This window comes from Bos taurus, chromosome 23, assembly GCF_002263795.3.
Source record: "Bos taurus isolate L1 Dominette 01449 registration number 42190680 breed Hereford chromosome 23, ARS-UCD2.0, whole genome shotgun sequence".
NCBI lineage: Eukaryota > Metazoa > Chordata > Mammalia > Artiodactyla > Bovidae > Bos > Bos taurus.
The window spans coordinates 36731226-36749297 of NC_037350.1; the positions used below are offsets into that span (position 1 = coordinate 36731226).

An 18072-nucleotide genomic window follows, 5' to 3' on the forward strand; every position below is an offset into this window, starting at 1 on the left:
TTATTATTATTATTATTTTTTAGGAACAATTGAAAATATTGGCTTTATTACTGGTAAACTACATTGGAACACTGTTTCCATTTTCCATTTCATCACATTATCTTTAGATGACTGCCATTAAAATTTAAATATGCTACTTTCTGAAAAGTCTTTGGCCTGAGCTCTGAATCTGAAGAGACATGTGCAGTTTCCAGCTGTTCTGCCACAGAGTGTTCCAATTCAGTTTACCAGTAATAAAGCCAATATTTTCATCTGTTTCTTTCTCTTTTTTAAAAAAAACATGAGTTCAGATAAGTTTTTTTTTCTCTTCTTCTTCTAAACAGTCTAATGCAGGCTAACATTTCATGGGTAGTTACTGTGAATATGATAGTACCCCTGTTAAGGATCAGAGTGGTAGCATTTAGCCAATAGTGAAATATGCAGAAAAGACCACAGGAACCGGCAGTGAGCCTGAGAAGGACGGCTACGAGCACCTCGAGAGGCAGATCTGGTCAGTGCCCTGGATGGTTCTCACAGCTCAAAGCTTCAAATGAGATTATCGACTATGTTAATCTTCTGTGGGATACTGGATTTGGTTTGCATTTCAAAATCAGAGTTCATTAAATTTGCATTGCAGTTGATTATCTTCCATTAAGGAGCACATCTTGAAGCTTCATTACTGGGAAATGTATGTGTGTTGACACCTCCTTAGTTTCCATGCTCAGGATGCAAGCACGGGAGCTTCCTATTGATTTCATTGAATTTCACTAGGCAGCCTAAACCCGTATTTTACCGAAATCACCATACCAGTTTCTTGAAAAATTAGCATCACTACCCATAATAACAAAGGAATAGTAGCTAGAAAATTACTGTTAAATTGTATGTGTCCTTCATGTAATGAACAGAGAGTAATTTAACAAATAAAGCTGCTTTAAATAATATTTCTAACTTAGCAAACATATGATTCAATATCTCCTGAGGACAAAGTTCACGTATGGGAGTTGGGTTTTTGGTCTTGGTTTTTCACATACCACCCTATCTATGCAGGTTTTTAAAGCTGTATTTCAGATTGATAACCTAGGGGTGGTGTGTTCAGATCTCAGAACCTGAGCTCAGGAAAACCCATCACTCTACATCACAAAAAAGACTTAAGAAAGAAGATATAATCCTACAAAACACCAGGCTAGCTTTGTAGAACTGAAAATCTCTCCTAGTCAGCCTGGGCCGTGGGTAATATAAGTGAGTCTCCTACATTATGAAGAGGGGAATGTTCAAAAGCAAATGAGAATTTCAAAGGAAGAGTTCACAACTCCTAAGCTTCTTCTTTTTTTTTTTAATGTCTCACTTGCAAGAGACCAGGGCTCCTGGAGGTTTTAACCAAAGTTGTTGAGACATGGGAAGTTCTCACTCTTTTTTTTTTTTTTTTTTTTAAACTGTCACCCAGCAAAGCCTGTGTCTCAGGATAACAGACACAGAGCAGGGAAGGGATTAGTGAGGTCTAATAAAGGTTTATGAGAGTTTCACCTTGCTCTAGATTCCGGAAGCCACCCATTGTCCTTTCTGTTTCCTCAACAGTGAAATGATGAAGTTTAAACACCATACAGGAGTATCTCAGAATAGAGGCTGGGCATTTCTGAAGCAAAAATTTCCTACGTTTGGGAGAACGTGTTACTTAGGCAAAGTGTAAACTGTGATCACCTTGTTTTTCCACCCTTTCTGAGGTGTATAAAATTCTATAATTGGAGTGCTGGCTCTAAGCTGGAGAGCCTTGGAAGCCGCATGTACACAACTTCCAACCTTGGGTCTTGAACTCAGGGAGCCATGCAGACAGTGAGACCCCTAGAGACATTTTGTTACAGCTTTGGGACTGTGCTATCAGGACACCCCTGGGCTTCAGATTCAGTCTCATCCAGAGACTGCAGATGGAACCAGAAAATCATGTTCTGGTCTCTGGAAGTAAAGATCCTACTAAAATGCCTCTTGATATGATTGGGTTTTTCTGCAGGAAAAGCCATTTTCCAGAAGACTGTGAAGAAGAATGCAAGTTTCAGAGGACAAGTGGGCAATAGGTTGGCAGACAAGACAAATAAATACCAAAGATCAGAACCCAGGCACACTGGGGAGTCAATACCAGGTCAACTCAATAGAAGTCAATATAACAAGAGGATCAGATAAACCCTGGGCAGAACCCAGATGTAGATTCAGCGAAGGGGGTGGTTCTCAGCCCTGGCTATATATTAGAACCATCTGAGCTATGCTTTAGTCCAAATTCTATAATCAACCCCTGTCTATACCAAGCCCTCTCCAGTCCAAATTTAGAGCATAAGTATGGCTAGAGGTGACTCTAATTTGCAGTCACGATTGAGAAACACTGAGCTAAAGACTTCTTAAGGAGTCCAGTAGGGGCAAGTAGTAGTCACATGCCATGGACAAGAGCTTAACCCTGGGGAAGGTTGGGAATAGGTCACCTGTTTCCAGCTCCAGCTGGAAACAACGTGCAAGGAGGCAGTTGAAGGTAGATTCTGATATAGATACTTGGGTAGGATAACTAGCTTGGTTTTAAAACATGTCTTTGGGCCTGGGAAAATGGAAGAGGGCCTGGTCCTTAGTCTAGGGGAGTCATATTGCTACTATTTCCCCAGGTCCACATAATCCCTTCAAAGTCCAGTGATCCCACTGTTGGCTCCACTCCCTCAGTGCCAAGCTTATCAGTAGGGATGGCGGTGCTGTGATGTCCTACGAAACCCCACCCCTTCCCCCACAATGGCCCTGCCCTTCAGAGGCCCTAAATGTATGTGGGATCAATAATCCACACCTTGGAAAAACCGCATTCCCCCATCACCCCTCCCAGTCACCCAACACAAAGATGTTTCAGATCCGCTCCACATCTAGCAGAAGAGAAAGTTAATATAAACATATATGATGTGTTTCTCCCACAAGTATCTTTGAGCATCGTACTAAAATCCTGCCACCTTCTTTCTTGTCTGATTATGAAGGAGCTAAAAACCAGTAAGTCTTATCAAAGCCACCTTGGAGACATCAGTCACCAAGAAGAGATATGTGGTTTTCTGGCCAAGTTCAAAGTACTTAGCAGATGTCATGACTTCCTCCCGGTGTGGTTCAATTTATCTTCTAACAATAAACAGTCAAACCCCAGGTGATGTCTCTGTTTCTACAATAACCTTCCAACATTAATGGATCGTGAGTAGTTTCCCATATGACTGGAGCTATCCTGTCTCTCGCTATTATACCTTCTGAGCATCATTTCAGATTAAATTGGTTTAGTAGTTGTAGGCCTTCTGTGTGATAACACTGGATTCTATTATTAAACCAGTTTAGAAACCACCATCTGGCTTTGGTGTTGATGTCAGCAATTTCTAGGTTTGGGTATAATATATCCACCAGAGGGATCTTTCTGGTTGTAACAATATTCCTCAAATTGACCATTACCATAGTTAAGAAAACCAGCACTAATAAAATTATTTTTCCTACGACAATCATATTCCCTTTCATGCTTTTCTCTTGGCTTCACTCTCCTAGACCCTTGGGAGCTGTCCCTGTGACCCCCTGAGACACCCCGAACACAAAACTCAGCCTGTTCTCTGATGACTCCAAGGCAGGTATTTTATTAATTTTCTTTTCTTTACAGGTTTTGCTAGAGATTTGTGGATTGGCAGGAGGAAGTCACACTGCAGATCTCTGGGCCTTTGACTCTCTCCCTTGTTCTACCTCTATTGCATCACGTTGAAACGAATCAAATCTTCTGCAAACAATGTTGTCAAAGGCACCATACTGAATGTTAATCATCTCTCCCTCTCTCATCACTTTTAACTGAAAACTTTTGGAAACCAATGGGTGAATGTGTTTACTGGAAACAAAGGCTTACCAATGACCTTCCTTCCTTCACTCTTCTCTCTCTCTCGAAAACTCATCTCTAATGACTTAGGGTCCAGTGCATCCCTCAACACATACTCAAGAGTGTCGCCAGAAATGTCACCACTCTCACAACTGCCTCTTCCCATCCTTTGAATATAGAAGCTTTTCTGAAAGATAGCCTTTATTTTTAAGAGCAGTTCACAACAAAATTGAATAGAGACTAGAGAGTTCCCATCTACTCCCTGTCCCACACACACAGAGCCTCCCCCTCTGCCAACATTCCACATAAGAGGGGTACATTTGCTGCAACTGATGAACCTACATCATTATTATCCAGAGTCCCTAGTCTACATTAGGTTCACTCTTGGTGAGTGGAAGCTTTTTTAGCCATGGGTTTCATGACACTTGCTCTGTGATCTGAGTTCTGCTGGGCCTTATGAATTGATGTTTCTCCCCTGATGTCCCCATCATGAGGGCAGGGACTTTAGTTCCAAGCCATCAACATTCTGTACAACTATTGCTATGGACTTCAAGTTCTAGAATAGAAGAATTACACGTATCCTACAGGTTGGGAAGAGTCACAAGCCTGACTTTACACAAGGCATCAGGGGTGAGCTCACACGGGTGCGTTTTCAGGACAGGGGCAGCGGTGGTGCCCTGGAAGGCTAGTGGGTTGGATCTCCTTGTGTGACTTAATCAGAGCCAGATGCAGTGAGTTCAGCTCAATGGCAGGGTGACAGCATCAGAGGCAGGGTAACAAGTTGCAAGCGCTGTTTAAAAAGAAGAGAGAGTCTTGGCCCTGCGTCTCTTATTACATTTGGATCCTCGATTTATTTCTACAACAGCCTTGGTTCCAAAGCAAACACGTCTCAGCTAATGAGCTCTGCTGCGGGCTTCTGAACCAGCCAGGCCCTGACGGCTGCGCTGTGCGGGCCCGTGAATTCACCGCAGTGACTGCTGACCTCGTTGTGCAACCGGAAGGAGCCTTCATTTTTCAGTGATTCTGAAGACCAAACGCCTTGCCGAGAACAGTTTCTCAGGGAGCTCAGATGCGGCAGACAGTGAGAATTTGGAGGACGGTTTATCTTGCTATTTCATAACCCCTAAAACTCCTGTTAACACGCTGAAGTCAGACAGCCTTGTAATTTTTTGGACCCTGGAATCCAAGACAAAGGGAGGGCCAACTTCAAACTTGTTTTAAATTCGTGGAAAAGCAGATTTTCGGTTGGAATTGTGACTCATTTAAGTGATCATGAAAGACTGAAAAGTCACCTTTCCAGTGGGCCTTCCTTCTTGATCAACAAAATCAAGAAGAGGGCTTCCCTAGGCTTTCTTTCTTAAAGGTAAAGCTTAGTCAAGTGACTTAACTTTGTAAATTTCTGTTTTTTAAAATGCTTATCTTTGGGTGGTAGAACTAAGGATGATATTTTCCATTTTTTTCAGTTTTTTGTATGTCTTGTGTGTGTGTGAACGCTAAGTCGCTTCAGTCATGTCCAACTCTTTGCGACTCTATGGACTGTAGCTGGCCAGGCTCCCTCTCTATTATCTTACTATTTCATGAAGTGATGCTTTTAGCATTTTTAAACCTGGTGTGTATATGTGTTTGTGTGTACATGTGTGTGTGTGTTGTTGTGGTGTTGTTTAGTTGCTAAGTCACAGCTGACTCTTTTGCAACCCCGTGGACTGCAGCCCACCAGGCTCCTCTGTCCATGGAATTTCCCAAGCAAGAATACTGGAGAGGGTTGCCATTTCCTTCTCCAGGGGATCTTTCCAACCCAGGGATTGAACCCGTATCTCCTGCTTGGCAGGCAGATTCTTTACCACTGAGCCACCTGAGAGGCCATATATATATACTCTAAGGTTCTTATAAGACAAATTAAAACCTTACTTTGAGCATCATTATGGATTAAAAATAGAGGTAAGCAGATTGATTTATTTTGCAAACTCTCCTAAACCAATTTGGCCATTCTCAATTAGCCTCCAGAGGCTACAGGCAGTGGTGTGCAGGGAATGTTTAATGACCAGCTTTCCCAGGGAATGTTTAATGACCAGCGTTCCCAGCTTTCTTGATTATTTTCATGGTGAATGTTCAGCTACTTTGTGACACAAGGTTGAGAAGCGATCTGTACAATGACCCCTTTCCAGCCCACATTAGTCAATGCATGCAATCCCAGCCAACCAGTTGGATAACAGGTGTGCATGCGAGCACACAGGCATGCATACACACACACACTCACCAGCAGGGACATGTTACAATGAAAGTGAGTCCCAGATTGACTTGGCAAATGTTGACCAGGAAACAGGTACCCATGCAGTCACAGCGCATGTTCTTGAAAGGCGAGTAAAACCCCAGGTCTGTTTACACATCCCAACAAGCACTTTCTGAAATATTCTAATTTGAGGTGTGTATTCCTCAACCCTAACAGAAAACTTCTGTTTACTTTCCACTGGAGATCAGGTGACTGCATCCGAGCCACACAAAATGCCATTCTGAGGAGGCCCTGTGGCCAGGCTGACTGCAGCCGTCAGCCCCGAATGTCGAGGGCAGAGGGGCCTAGGGACTATCCCAGCCTGTGCCTGTATCTTCAACACCATTGTCCTGACAATGAAAAGTGTTTCCGAACATCTCCTGTGCTAACTCACAAAGCCTGTGCTGCTGCTGCTGCTGGAGACAGTCAAGAAGTAAAGCTTTTCAGGAGCCACACCTGGATTGTAAAGTAGAGAGGGCTGCACACGTAACAGACCCCTGGGGGCAGGTGCTCCCGACCAGCGTACGCACTAGCCAGGCCTCTGTTCTCCCATCTCTATTCTTGAGAATAGAGATTAAAAAGCAACATCCCTAATCAACAAGGACCTAGTGTACAGCAGAGGGAATTCAACATTCTGTAATAACCTATATGGGAAAAGAATCTGAAAAAGAACAGATCCATGTATATGTATAGCTGAACCGCTTTGCTATACACCTGAGGCTAACATAACACTGTTAATCAACTATATTCCAATATGTTAATCAACTATATTCCAATATAAAATAAAAATGTCAAACAATTAACATCTGTATGTCTCACGGGCTGCCTTTTGGAACATATGAAGCCCTTTGGAACATGTAATGCTAAATGAAGCCAGGGGCCAGCCTGGTCCACACACTGCCCGGGGTCTGCCAGTTGAGGCAGCATCACTTTCATCCCTCGATGGCCTGCCTCTGCATGGGGAGGGAAAGCCAGGAAGCAAGAAAGCCTTTGAGTCACTGAGTAACTGATTGGTCCATCAGCCATGGTGACCTAATCTTCTGGTCTCCAGATTTACCCGGAGGACAAGTTTGTATTTGTTCTCAGTCTGTCCTGGGCTGGGCAAATAGCTAAGGCGTTGGAAGCAATGAAGCACAGGACCCAGCACAAGAGCAAGTTTCTTGGGGAAAGGGAGGGTAAGTGATAGAAGATATGGAACAGCCCATAGGATATCCACATCGAAGATCTATGATATTTCCACCAATGCATTTCATGGTATTTTGGCCAGACTCCAATGGTTACAAGTTAAGTAAGCAGCTCATTTGGTGGTTTAGAGCCTCTGCTTTCTCATCTATAAAACAGGGAGTGTTCCACCTTCCCCAGGGAGATGGTGTGATTGAGTAATTAATGAAAAAGGGCCTCTATCAGGCTGTCACATGGCAATATTATTATTAATCTTTGACTAACTGATATCTAAAAAATCATAGCCAACTTCATGTAACAATAAACTCTTTAAAAAATATAAAAAGAGTGTGCTGTGTGTCCCAAAGTTTCCTCTTTCCTTCCCCCTCATTACTATCATTTATTCTGAACCCAATCTGTTGAGTCAATTTCTCAATCCTGTTGTTTCCTTTCAATAAAAATTATATTGATTCCAGACTCGAGGAAGATGGAGAAGCTCTGGGCAGGAACTGGGAGAAAAGGCAATGCTATCATCATTTTTACACACACACACACACACACACACACACACACACAATCAGAGCTAAAAATAGTGCAGAGATGATTCAGAAAAAGATCTAGATGTGACAATCTTAGATTGTCCTTTTTATTTCTGCTAGACTATCGTGCCTCCTACTGTTTTAACCTAGTTTTTCAAATTTATTTTCTGTACTCCAGCAGCATCCTGCCTGTCACGAGGGGTTTTTATTGCTATGAGATCTCATGCCAAGAGATTTGTTGCCGCTGAGAACATCTTTAGGGGATAACATGATTTAATGATTAAGCCTCTGTAAGTAAATATGTAAGCACAAACATGCAAGAACATATCATCTGCAGACACGCTCATGTTAACAAAGATCTTTCAATTCCTAAATATTTGCCCAAATCTCAGGACTTTGCTTTACTCTTTTGGTTTGTCGAGTTCCCACTGATGCCCTGATTATACCCACAGCAAATGCATAAGGTGGGGTATGGCTGGCATGCTTGTGACCAGAGCATCCTCCTACCCCATCAGTGCCAGCCTGAAAGGGCCTGGATACCAGGGAGGTGAACAAGGGCACAGCTTGGAGGTGTGGCAGGGAGGAGAAGGAGGCGCTCATTCCTACCCTGCCCCCTCTGCCCCTCAGGAGAGGCTGTGACCCCCCTGCGGCAGCCCACCTTGCCGGTCACAAGATCCCCAGAGGCTCGGCTTCGCAGGACGTGCCAGGGCTGTGGTTGCTGCCGCCACAGCCTGGCTTCTGCTCCCGTGGAATCACATCCGGGGCAGATGCCCTGGGCCCCGTGGGTCCATGTCGGTAGAGGCAGCTTTCCACTACAGGTTTCTCCCCAAGGCACCGAATGCGGGCCTCCAGAATGAGAGGCTGGTGTTAGTCTAATTTCTGTTATGTCAAAAAAGAGGATGCCCGTGACCAAATAAAAAGGGTGCTGAGAACGCTCACTGGGGATGTGTAAAAGCCAGCTCAGTCAACAACAGGTACGTACAGCGCCAACCCACACAGTTCTGGGCAGGGGTTCAGAGCTGCCTGCCTGGTGGCTCAGACGGTAAAGAATCCTGTAATGTGGGAGACCCAGGTTCCATCCCTGGGTCGGGAAGATACCCTGGAAAAGGAATGGCAACCCACTCCAGTATTCTTGCCTGGAGGATTCCATGGCTAGAGAAGCCCGGTGGGCTACAGTTCATGGGATCACAAAGAGTCAGACACAACTGAGCGACTACCACTTTCACTTCACTTTTTCAGAGCTGCTACAACCAAAGGGCGTTCGTGACACCTGGAAACGTCTGGTCGTCTCCACCCTCTGCCGATCAGTGGGACAGGGAAGCCAGAGGGAAGTGGGTTGGAAGAGGGCTGCTTCACATTTTCTAGACATCGATCTCTCCACCTAAAGCTCCAAGGGGCTTGTTGACCCCTCCACTGCCTGGGTGGGGCAGGCCAGAGGGTGCTCCAGGTCTGCAGAGGAGCAGGGGCCACAGCCCTGGGCAACGAGGTGGGCTCTCAAGTGCAAGCGGGGCTCGTTCATTTGTCACGGCAAAGGTACGTTCCTTGAAAGCGACACAATGAAAAACAGAGCCAAGAGAACTCTAATGATGCAGATGACACTCTCTACAGGAGAAAATCATTTTTTTCCCCTCTGAATAAAATGGCTTGATAGGGACTTGGAATAAGGAAGAAAAGGTAGAAGGGAAGCCCAGACAGCGTGAGACTGAGAGAGCTGGAGAAACAAGGAAGACCGCCCATAGAGGAAATGTGGCGGTGGGAGGGAAGCTTAGATGCAGGCAGGAAAGGAAGGAAGAGGGTTGCCCGTAGTCTCTGGTGAGGTCTTACTCCTTCCAATACGTGCTTAGACACAGTCCTCTTGCCTCTTCTGAAACCTCTGCTCCTATGCTTTTCTGCTCCTGCTGTAGGCATGGTTGCCTCTTCTCAGACTCGGTTGCTCATTCAGCTTCCACCAGCTTCCAGAAGAGGGGAGATGTCCGTAACCTCACCAGCGTGCCCGCTCTAGTGTCCAGGGGGGTCAGTTCCAGGAACCCTGAGGTCCCCAAACCCACAGCTATCAAGCTCCTTATTTGAAATGGTATAGTATTTGCACATAACCTGCATACATCCTCCTATATACTTTAAATCATCTCTAGATTACTTATAATACTTCGTAAAATGTCTGCTATTAAATAGTTGCCAGCATGTGGCAAATTCAAGTTTTGCTTTCTGGACCTTTCTGGAAATTTTTTATTTTTTTGGCTATGCCGCATGCCTTTTGGGATGTTAGTTCCCTGACCAAAGATTGAACATGGATCCCTTGCGGTGGAAATGAAGAGTCCTGGCCACTGGACCACCAGGGAATTTCTGGTTTCTGGAATATTTTTAAACAAATATTTTTGATCTATGCTGGTTGAAGCTGTAGATGTGGAACCCAGAGACACAGAAGGCTGACTGTATACAACAAAAGCATATGAACTTGATGTTTTATAAAGATTTACTGACTTATTTCCTCTCAGGCTTTAAGGAAAGGAAAGATATTAAAGAGCAACAGGTAACTCTATTAAAGATGTCTCTTATTATAAGTTGAATTATGCCCCCCAGAATGATGTGATGAAGTCCTAGCCCCAGTACCTGTGGAGGTGGATTTATTTGGAAATAGGATCTTTGCAAATGCAATCAAGTTAAGATGAGGTCATGGCGGGGGCCCTTAATCTGTATGTCTGGTGTCCTTATAAGAGAGAGGACCCCATGTGAAGACAGACACACAGAGGAAGATGGCCACATGAGGCCAGGCAGAAACTGGAGTGATGTGGCCACAGGCCAAGGAATGCGGGGGCCACCAGAAGCTGAAAGCAACAAGGCAGGTCCAAATCCACCCTGCCAACATCGTGATCTTGGACGGCTAGCCTTCAGAATGGTGAGAGAACACTTTACTGTGTCTTACATCATTCAGTTTGTAATGCCAGTGCCAGGAAACTGATAAATCCCTTCTGTCCCTCATTGGCTTAAGGCCTTGTCCAAATATCACAGCCCTTTTCTGTCTCTTCCTCGAGGGTGACTCCCTTCCTAGGAAACTCCTTGGATCAAATGCAAATAGGTCTTGGTGGCCTACCCCTGGCCTGCCAGACGCATCCAAGTCCTGGAATGAACACGGCTCACACTGAAGCTGCCACTGCAGCTCTCTGAAACCTGGCATTTTTTTTCTAAATGTAGTCATTAGAGAGACCCTGAAACCTCTCTTCAAAATTCTCCTTTTTCAACAGCATTTACTGACAAACTACTATATGGTAGTATTTAGACTGATGGGGAGGCCCAGATGAAGTAGATAGGTTTTGCTTTTAAGAAGCTGATGTTTCTTGCTGGAAAGAGGAAAGTAAAAATACATATGTATTTCAAGGGGACTCTAAGTCATAGGATCTATTTAAATGTTAAACTGCAATCTAGAGCTTAGGTTCAGATAAAATGGCTGAGAGATGTCAGGAAAAATGGGGCTTGAGGGGTGAAGAGAAGAGCCTGAGTGAGGCAAGGAGAAGGGAGAGGGACGCTCCCACCTGTCCATCGTGGGAGGCCAGGGAGTCCTGGGGAACAAAACCATCCCCAGATTGAAGAGGGCCGTGAACCCCAAGCAGAAGGAAAGTCCATTTGCCTCTAAATTGCTCAGGGGAGTTGACGAGTCTGCAGGGGAGAGTGGGCAGGATGATAATCAGCTCTCAAGTTGTGATTTCCATCCTGTTTCTTTGAGTTTTTAAGATCCTTGGGGACTAGAAGTAAGTACACACTCTCAAGAGCAATTCTCAGAAGACAAACAGAGCCCTGAAAGGTCACGGTGACTCTCCGGCGCATGTCATCCCTCCCCGTCATGAACGCAATCACCGCCGACGCACCCACGCGAGCAGGGGAGGAAGGCTGGAGATGTATGAGGTGTCTTAAGTGTGCTCTCAGAGATAGGCTCCACAAATAGCCTGGCCAGCATTCCTCCACCAAGAGTTACGGACGCCAGATGCTGTTAGCAGCTCCTGACTGCGGAGACCAGAAACAGGGGGTCTGAGTGATACGACCAGCATCCAGTTCCCGGCCTTAAGGCTCTTATCGTGTTACTCACCCGCCAACTAAGTAGACAGCATTCTTTCTTCCAGGAATGTTTTGTGAACATAAAGTGGCTGAGTTCAGGGTGCCAAGTTCCAGAAAAATCCTTGAGGTGGATTTTCAGAATGCTGATCTGAGTGTTTCCACCAGTTTGAGAGGTGGGTACCGGGGGGTCCTGAATACCAGCTCTCACACCAGGGAGGACCTGAGGATGAAATGTTAAGAAAGGTGACCACAATATTTCAACACTCTGCTAATCCTTTGAGAAGGGTGCTTGCAAGTAGATATCTGTTTCTGGTTCCTCAGGATTTCAGAAACTCATAGACACATCACGTCCTTGGCTGCAATTGACAATAAGGCATTTGTGACAAATGTCCCTCTGCCCCTTCCATAGGCCTGGAGTAGCAAGCTCTTTGGCTCCTCCTCCTACTTGGGGTGGACTGGGCAACCTTCTAGAATCTACTGTAAGTGTCCAGGCATGTTCATCACTCAAGTTATTATCTAGAGAAAGTCTGTGTGCAGTTATTTCACCATCTTCCAGCTAGTCCTAGAGACCTTAACATCTGAACTACTTGGTGAGGGGGTCAGAGCCACCGGGGCACCCTCAAACCAGACTCCAGGCTGGGGCTTTGTAAGCCATATCGTCTCCGTCTCAGTGACTCAGCTCTGCCATAGACATAGCAAAGGAACATGGCTGTGTGCCAATAAAACTTTATTTACAAAATCAGGAATGGGAGCAGATTCAATGTGCTGTTCTAGATCTATATACACAGAACTATTTTTGAACGGTCATTATAATTTTAAAGGTGCTTTCATAGACACCTTGGTTTCTCACTCCCCAGGTAGGCAGATAAGCCAGTGTTGTATACATTCATTTTATATACAAGGCAAATCGAGGTCACTAGTACCTTATCTGATGACAACAGAAAATCACAGAGGTGAGTTGGACAAAGGTCTTTCGTTTCAAAACCCAACATATCTCCGACCAGGCTGGTGTTTTCCAGAATGTGCCTCTATTAATAGGTGTTACCTGAAAGTGGAGTTCTGGAATCAAATAAGTTTGGGAAATTCCACATTAACCAAGGTCAAGGAGACTTCTAATGCTTGTTATGAATCTCCAAGTAGGGAATTACAGCATGCTGAGTTTTCCAAACATATTAGATGCCAGACCCCCTTTTATTCTTCTTGTCAAAACAGCTCTCAGGACTCATGCTTCTTGGATCGGAGTCTAGGAAATCCTTCACTAAGTATAAATACAAGTTATAGGAAGAAGACATTTCAGAGAAGAAATGTCAGACTGGGATATCAAACAGGCTAAGGCCCCATGGCAGCTCACCTCAGATGGACTACGGATTTGATCAAACCTTGATCCAGCAGAGTGATAACAGAATGAAATAGGGCCCATCATATGGTCAAGTTCAACACAATCAAGGTGACTAAAAGAAGTGGAGAGGGAAATGAATTGCTCTGCTCATATCATATCCGCTTCTGCTTTTTCTCCCGCTCAGTAGGAATTGCTCATCTGATTAGTCATGATTCAGGTTGATTGTTTGGCTTCTTTCCCTCACGATCTCTCAGGTAGAGGGCAGAGGCCCGTGCTAAGATACTGTATGGGGTTTCGTTGTAGTCTGTAGATTCTGAAGAAATATTTCTTTTTTATGATGCCAGATGTCAATTATAATCACTATAATACGTCACTGAGCTAGTCAAAGAAGTGAGTGTCCCCTGCACAATCACAAGAGGGCTTGATGATACTTTGAAGGCACTGTGACTGGAAACCCAAGAATGTCTGCATCCTGACTACAAATACCCCACCTCCCTCCAGGATTCCGCAAGGGCAATACTCAAGGAACAGTCATAGGAGAAGAACCAAATTCAGAGTCTTAATAATGGCACAAATGCTCCTTAATCCCCAGTGCTGGCTCCTCTGATAAAACCAGGACTTAAGTCCACCACTCAGCTCCAATCTAAGCATGAGCTTCATGTCCAGCTTATCAGCAAACCCGAGACTAGGGACCAGCACACTGGGGCACATCTGTGGGGATCTAGAGTTTAAAATATGATGATCCCTAAGAGGGATTGTGAGTCAGGTGTCTAAGAGGGCTACACTTTGTGGGAAAAGATGGGCGGTGATGGCTTCAGGAAAAAAGGGCAAGATGCACACGGAACAAGGGAGAATGGTTATCATTTTATACCCTGGTCGCCACGTCTCCCTTGAGCCTGTGTCTGCACAGCATGGTGCAAACCAAAGAAATATGTGCTGGTCAGTTGAGGTCCTCTGTCTCTTCATCTTTGGCCAACTGGCCAGGCAATATTCTGGGATGCTGAGGACATTTCTCTCCTTAACTTCCTTTAAGGGGCAGGAGTCAACAAACATGACTGCGTGAGCGCCTGCAGTTGCAAAAAAGTAGAGAATCACTGCCTTTGAAAGAACCTGTGAAAGCAGCTTACCAGGAGACTCGGCAAAGTAGGGATGACAAAGTCCTCGGTAGAACATGGGCAAGACAGTAGGAGAAATATCCTCTCCCTCCTTTTGTGAAATGAGTGCTCCTGTGCTTGGAGGTGCCTGAGAAAGGCTTGCCATTCCCACCAACCATTATGTGTATCTGCAAGAACAATACGAGTCTAGAATAAAAATCATTTCTCTTCATAAACAATGCATGATCTTATGTTTCTACCTTAAAACCTTTGGGGAATAAATTAAGGCATATAAAAGAAAAAAAAACTACATTTACGCAAATTAATCAACCAGTTTACAATATCACACCTACTTCCAAACATTTTCTTCGGAGCAAACAGTCAAGTTTGAGGGACCATAGTGGGCAAGATGGTGCCCCCCAAAAGTTACGCCCACACCCTAAACCTCAGCATCTGTGAACATGGCCTTATTTGGGGGGAAAGTCTTTGCAGATGTAATTAAGAATCCTGAGATGAGGATATCATTATGATCCTAAATCCAGTGACAAGTATCCTTCACAGAGACACACAGAGGAAGAGGTGATGAGAAGATGAAGGCGGGGATTAGAGTGATGCAGCTACAAGCCAAGGAATGCCCACAGTCATGAGAAGCTGGAAGAGGTGAGGAACAAGTTCTCCCCTTGAGCTTTCAGAGAGACAGCCCTCTGACACCTTGTTTTTGGACTTCAAGCCTCAGAAGGGTGAGAATACACTTCTGTTGTTTTAAGCCACCAGTGTATGATCATTTGTTACAGCAAAGGAAACGAACACAGGTATTTATTTCTTACTGTACTTTTTGTTAAATTTCAGATGTACACACACACACACAGATGCATATATTCAGGTTAAGCTTCTGCAATTCTCCAGCTCCAAGTACTCAGACCTTATACAACTCCTGCCACGTGCATCTGATTTCAGCTGCTCCCTCGAACATTGAAGAGGCAACAAGCATCTCCCTCGGTCTCACTGATTGGGGAGGAGAGGAAGAGGAAGGGCATCCTCTCATAGGACCAACGGACCTGCCAAATCAAATGGAACTGGAGGTGGTCACCACCTTTCACCAGGGACTTCACTTCTGTTTCACAAAGAAAGAATTGATGCGATGCTACCAAAGTCAGCTCCATCCTTTCACTCTGCTCCACACAGTAAGCACATGTCTTTGGTAGATGGTTTCTGGGCTCTGGACACAAGATTCTGTGTGGCTAACTTCTGGGATCTGGAATTGAAGGTGCAAACCCTCCCTATTCCAGCTCCCGTTTAATCTAGTATGATATTCTAATTCTGTCTTATTTTCACCATCTTCAAAAAAGTGCTGGTTTACCCAAAGTTGATTTCTATCTCCCTTGAGAAACTAAAAGAGTAGAGTGGGCTCCAGGGGAGAATCGAGGAGGATGATTTTCCTGAGAAAATGATCTGGGTTCCCAACTCATATGATTAAATGGAGGGCTTTTGGTTTTAATCAATTAGGTCAAAAGGTATGTCAGATTTTGACGGAATGAAATGCCCAAAAGGCACTTTTCCTCCAAGATTTGAATAAGTTCAATTCAATTAAGTTTCTGATAGGAAGGCACTTTATTAGTAAACACGTCTCTAGCAAGGAGGCAGCAGAAAACAAATTTTAGTGAGAGAGCAACAGGCAGTGTTCTCCGTAGTTGCTTCTCAACTTTCAGGGTCTTGTGCTGTATTTTTCCATTAAAAAAAAAAACAACAAACCCACACATAGGAAAAAAAAAAAAAAAAGGAAGCTGAAGGTTACTGCCAAAACAGATCAGTTCCACCAAAAATGCTCCAGAGAACTCTTTTCCCAGCCCTGGAAATTATGCGGCTCTCTCCACCCTTCTAAATTACACTGTCCTGATAGATTTTATTTGCCCACTAAAAATACAGAACGGAGATATCAGCTGATAACATGGCTCGTGCTACTTTTGGCTGAGCCTGTATTTGTTTTCCAAGAACAGAACCAAGTTCTGGATCACAAGATCTTTAGAAATAAAGCCAGAGTGTCTTTGTCCTTTGCAAAAATGCAGTGACTGTCTTTTATCTCATATCACAGAGGGGACCCAGAGGCTGCAGCAATAATATATATGCAATAATTTTGTAGAAATCACAACTGAAATAGAAGTACATGGATATTGCATTTGGATTCTGCTCAATATGTGTATCTCCCTTCCTCTAAACCTTCTTAAATATTCCAGAGCCTGAGACAGAGAAAGGAGTGATGGTAGAATCAGTTTGCAAGTTAAAAGCAGTTACAACCTTGATGTAAAAACAGCAGCCAACAGGCTCAGTGTTTCTCCTGATTTGGGTCTAGACTGACCTGCTGAGGAACCTGTCAACACAAGAGCCCTAGCTGGTCCTGTGACTCATGTCCCACTAAAATGAACACATCCGACTTCAAATTGGTAGTTTCGAATAAAGGCAATAATTTGTTTCCAGCGGGTACAACTGTTTAATACAATACCTGCTGGCTCTCCAGAAGTAATATTTTCCTCTCCTTGGCAACAATGAAAATTACCCTGTCTTGCGGACCACCAATTCAAACCATACAAAATGTTCTCAACTTGAAGTAGAAGACTTTTCAATGACAGTGATTTGCCATATGGAGGAATGGGGGGGAAAAAAAAGTTCCAGAGATACAGAATAAACTAGACGAGAGAGGGAAAAAAATGTTAACAGAAGGCCGAAGCCATTTCACTATTGTAATAATTATTCTTGTAATGTTTTAATCAAAGGAAGCAGCCGGTCTCTCTCCCCTCATCTAAATTCAAGCCACCACACTTTGTAGGTGTTAATCTCCACGCCTTCCAGGCTGTTAGGAGGGAGCGGAAACTGGCAGCCCCTGCTCTGCAGAAGCCTGTAGCATAACAGTACCTGGCACTGCCCTTAATTATCTCAATTATGTTAATATGTGTTGTTTGTCAACAGCTAGAAAGAACTGAGACTGTTACGCAGTTGTGGAGACTGGGTTTTAGAAGTAGGCTTGAGTAACTTGGAGGTTTCCCTTGAGTTATAATTTTTAAGGGATTTTATATTTATGAGAGTGAAAGAAGAATCTAAAAACTCATTCCATAATCTCATCTGGTGTCTGTTTTCCGAAAGTCATTTGTCCTATGTCGTTACAGTAAGTTTTTATTCTTCTTCTTCACTGGTGATCAAAAAATATGTAAATGTGTAAAGCATATAAATGAGTAAAGACAAACGGGATACCCACAGATTGTAAGGGGATGTGAGAGATTTATTTCTCAAGAGCTAAATTAACTAATTAATTACTATATAAAATCAGTAGTACGTACTTTTCAAATACAACAGGAAAACATTTAAGACTATTCGTGTAAGAGAAAACAATGCTATCAGTATTCAAAACCCTAACACTAGCAGCTCTTTTTCCGAGCAGCATGGCGAAGCTTATATGCGAGTTCTGGTCCATTTTATAGTTTCCTGGCATAAACAACGCCTGGAACCCAGCCCAGTCCACCCATGTGGAGACCGCAGAAGTGAATCGGATCAATGGCAATGGAGTCATTACTAAGTCACCAAACACACGCAGGGTGTGAGCCCGTATCAGCAACAGAAATGAGAAACAGGGCTGTGTACTTTTTTCATAAGCCATTTCTATTCACAATGTGTGCTTTTCTGAGGATTTCCCGGGCTGCCTGGGCTGAGCACGGCCTGATCACTGGAGGGAGAGAGGCGAGCAGTGGCTTGCCTGCTCTGATATCAACAATCTGACCTGCAGTTTCCTCATC

The 18072-nt window shown here is 44.1% G+C and overlaps 1 protein-coding gene across 1 annotated transcript in view; it reads right to left on the reverse strand.

Moving 5' to 3' along the window:
- Nucleotides 1–1386: 1386 nt before the first annotated feature.
- The window catches only part of CDKAL1 (CDK5 regulatory subunit associated protein 1 like 1), a 739806-nt gene continuing 723120 nt past the window's right edge, over nt 1387–18072 (reverse strand). Inside the window, exons 16-17 of the mRNA XM_059880369.1 lie at nt 14321–14475; nt 1387–12074 (exon numbers count right to left, since the gene is read on the reverse strand). Coding sequence (XP_059736352.1) covers nt 12059–12074; nt 14321–14475 — 171 coding nt within the window. The 3' untranslated portion in view covers nt 1387–12058. The remainder of the gene's footprint in view (nt 12075–14320; nt 14476–18072) is intronic.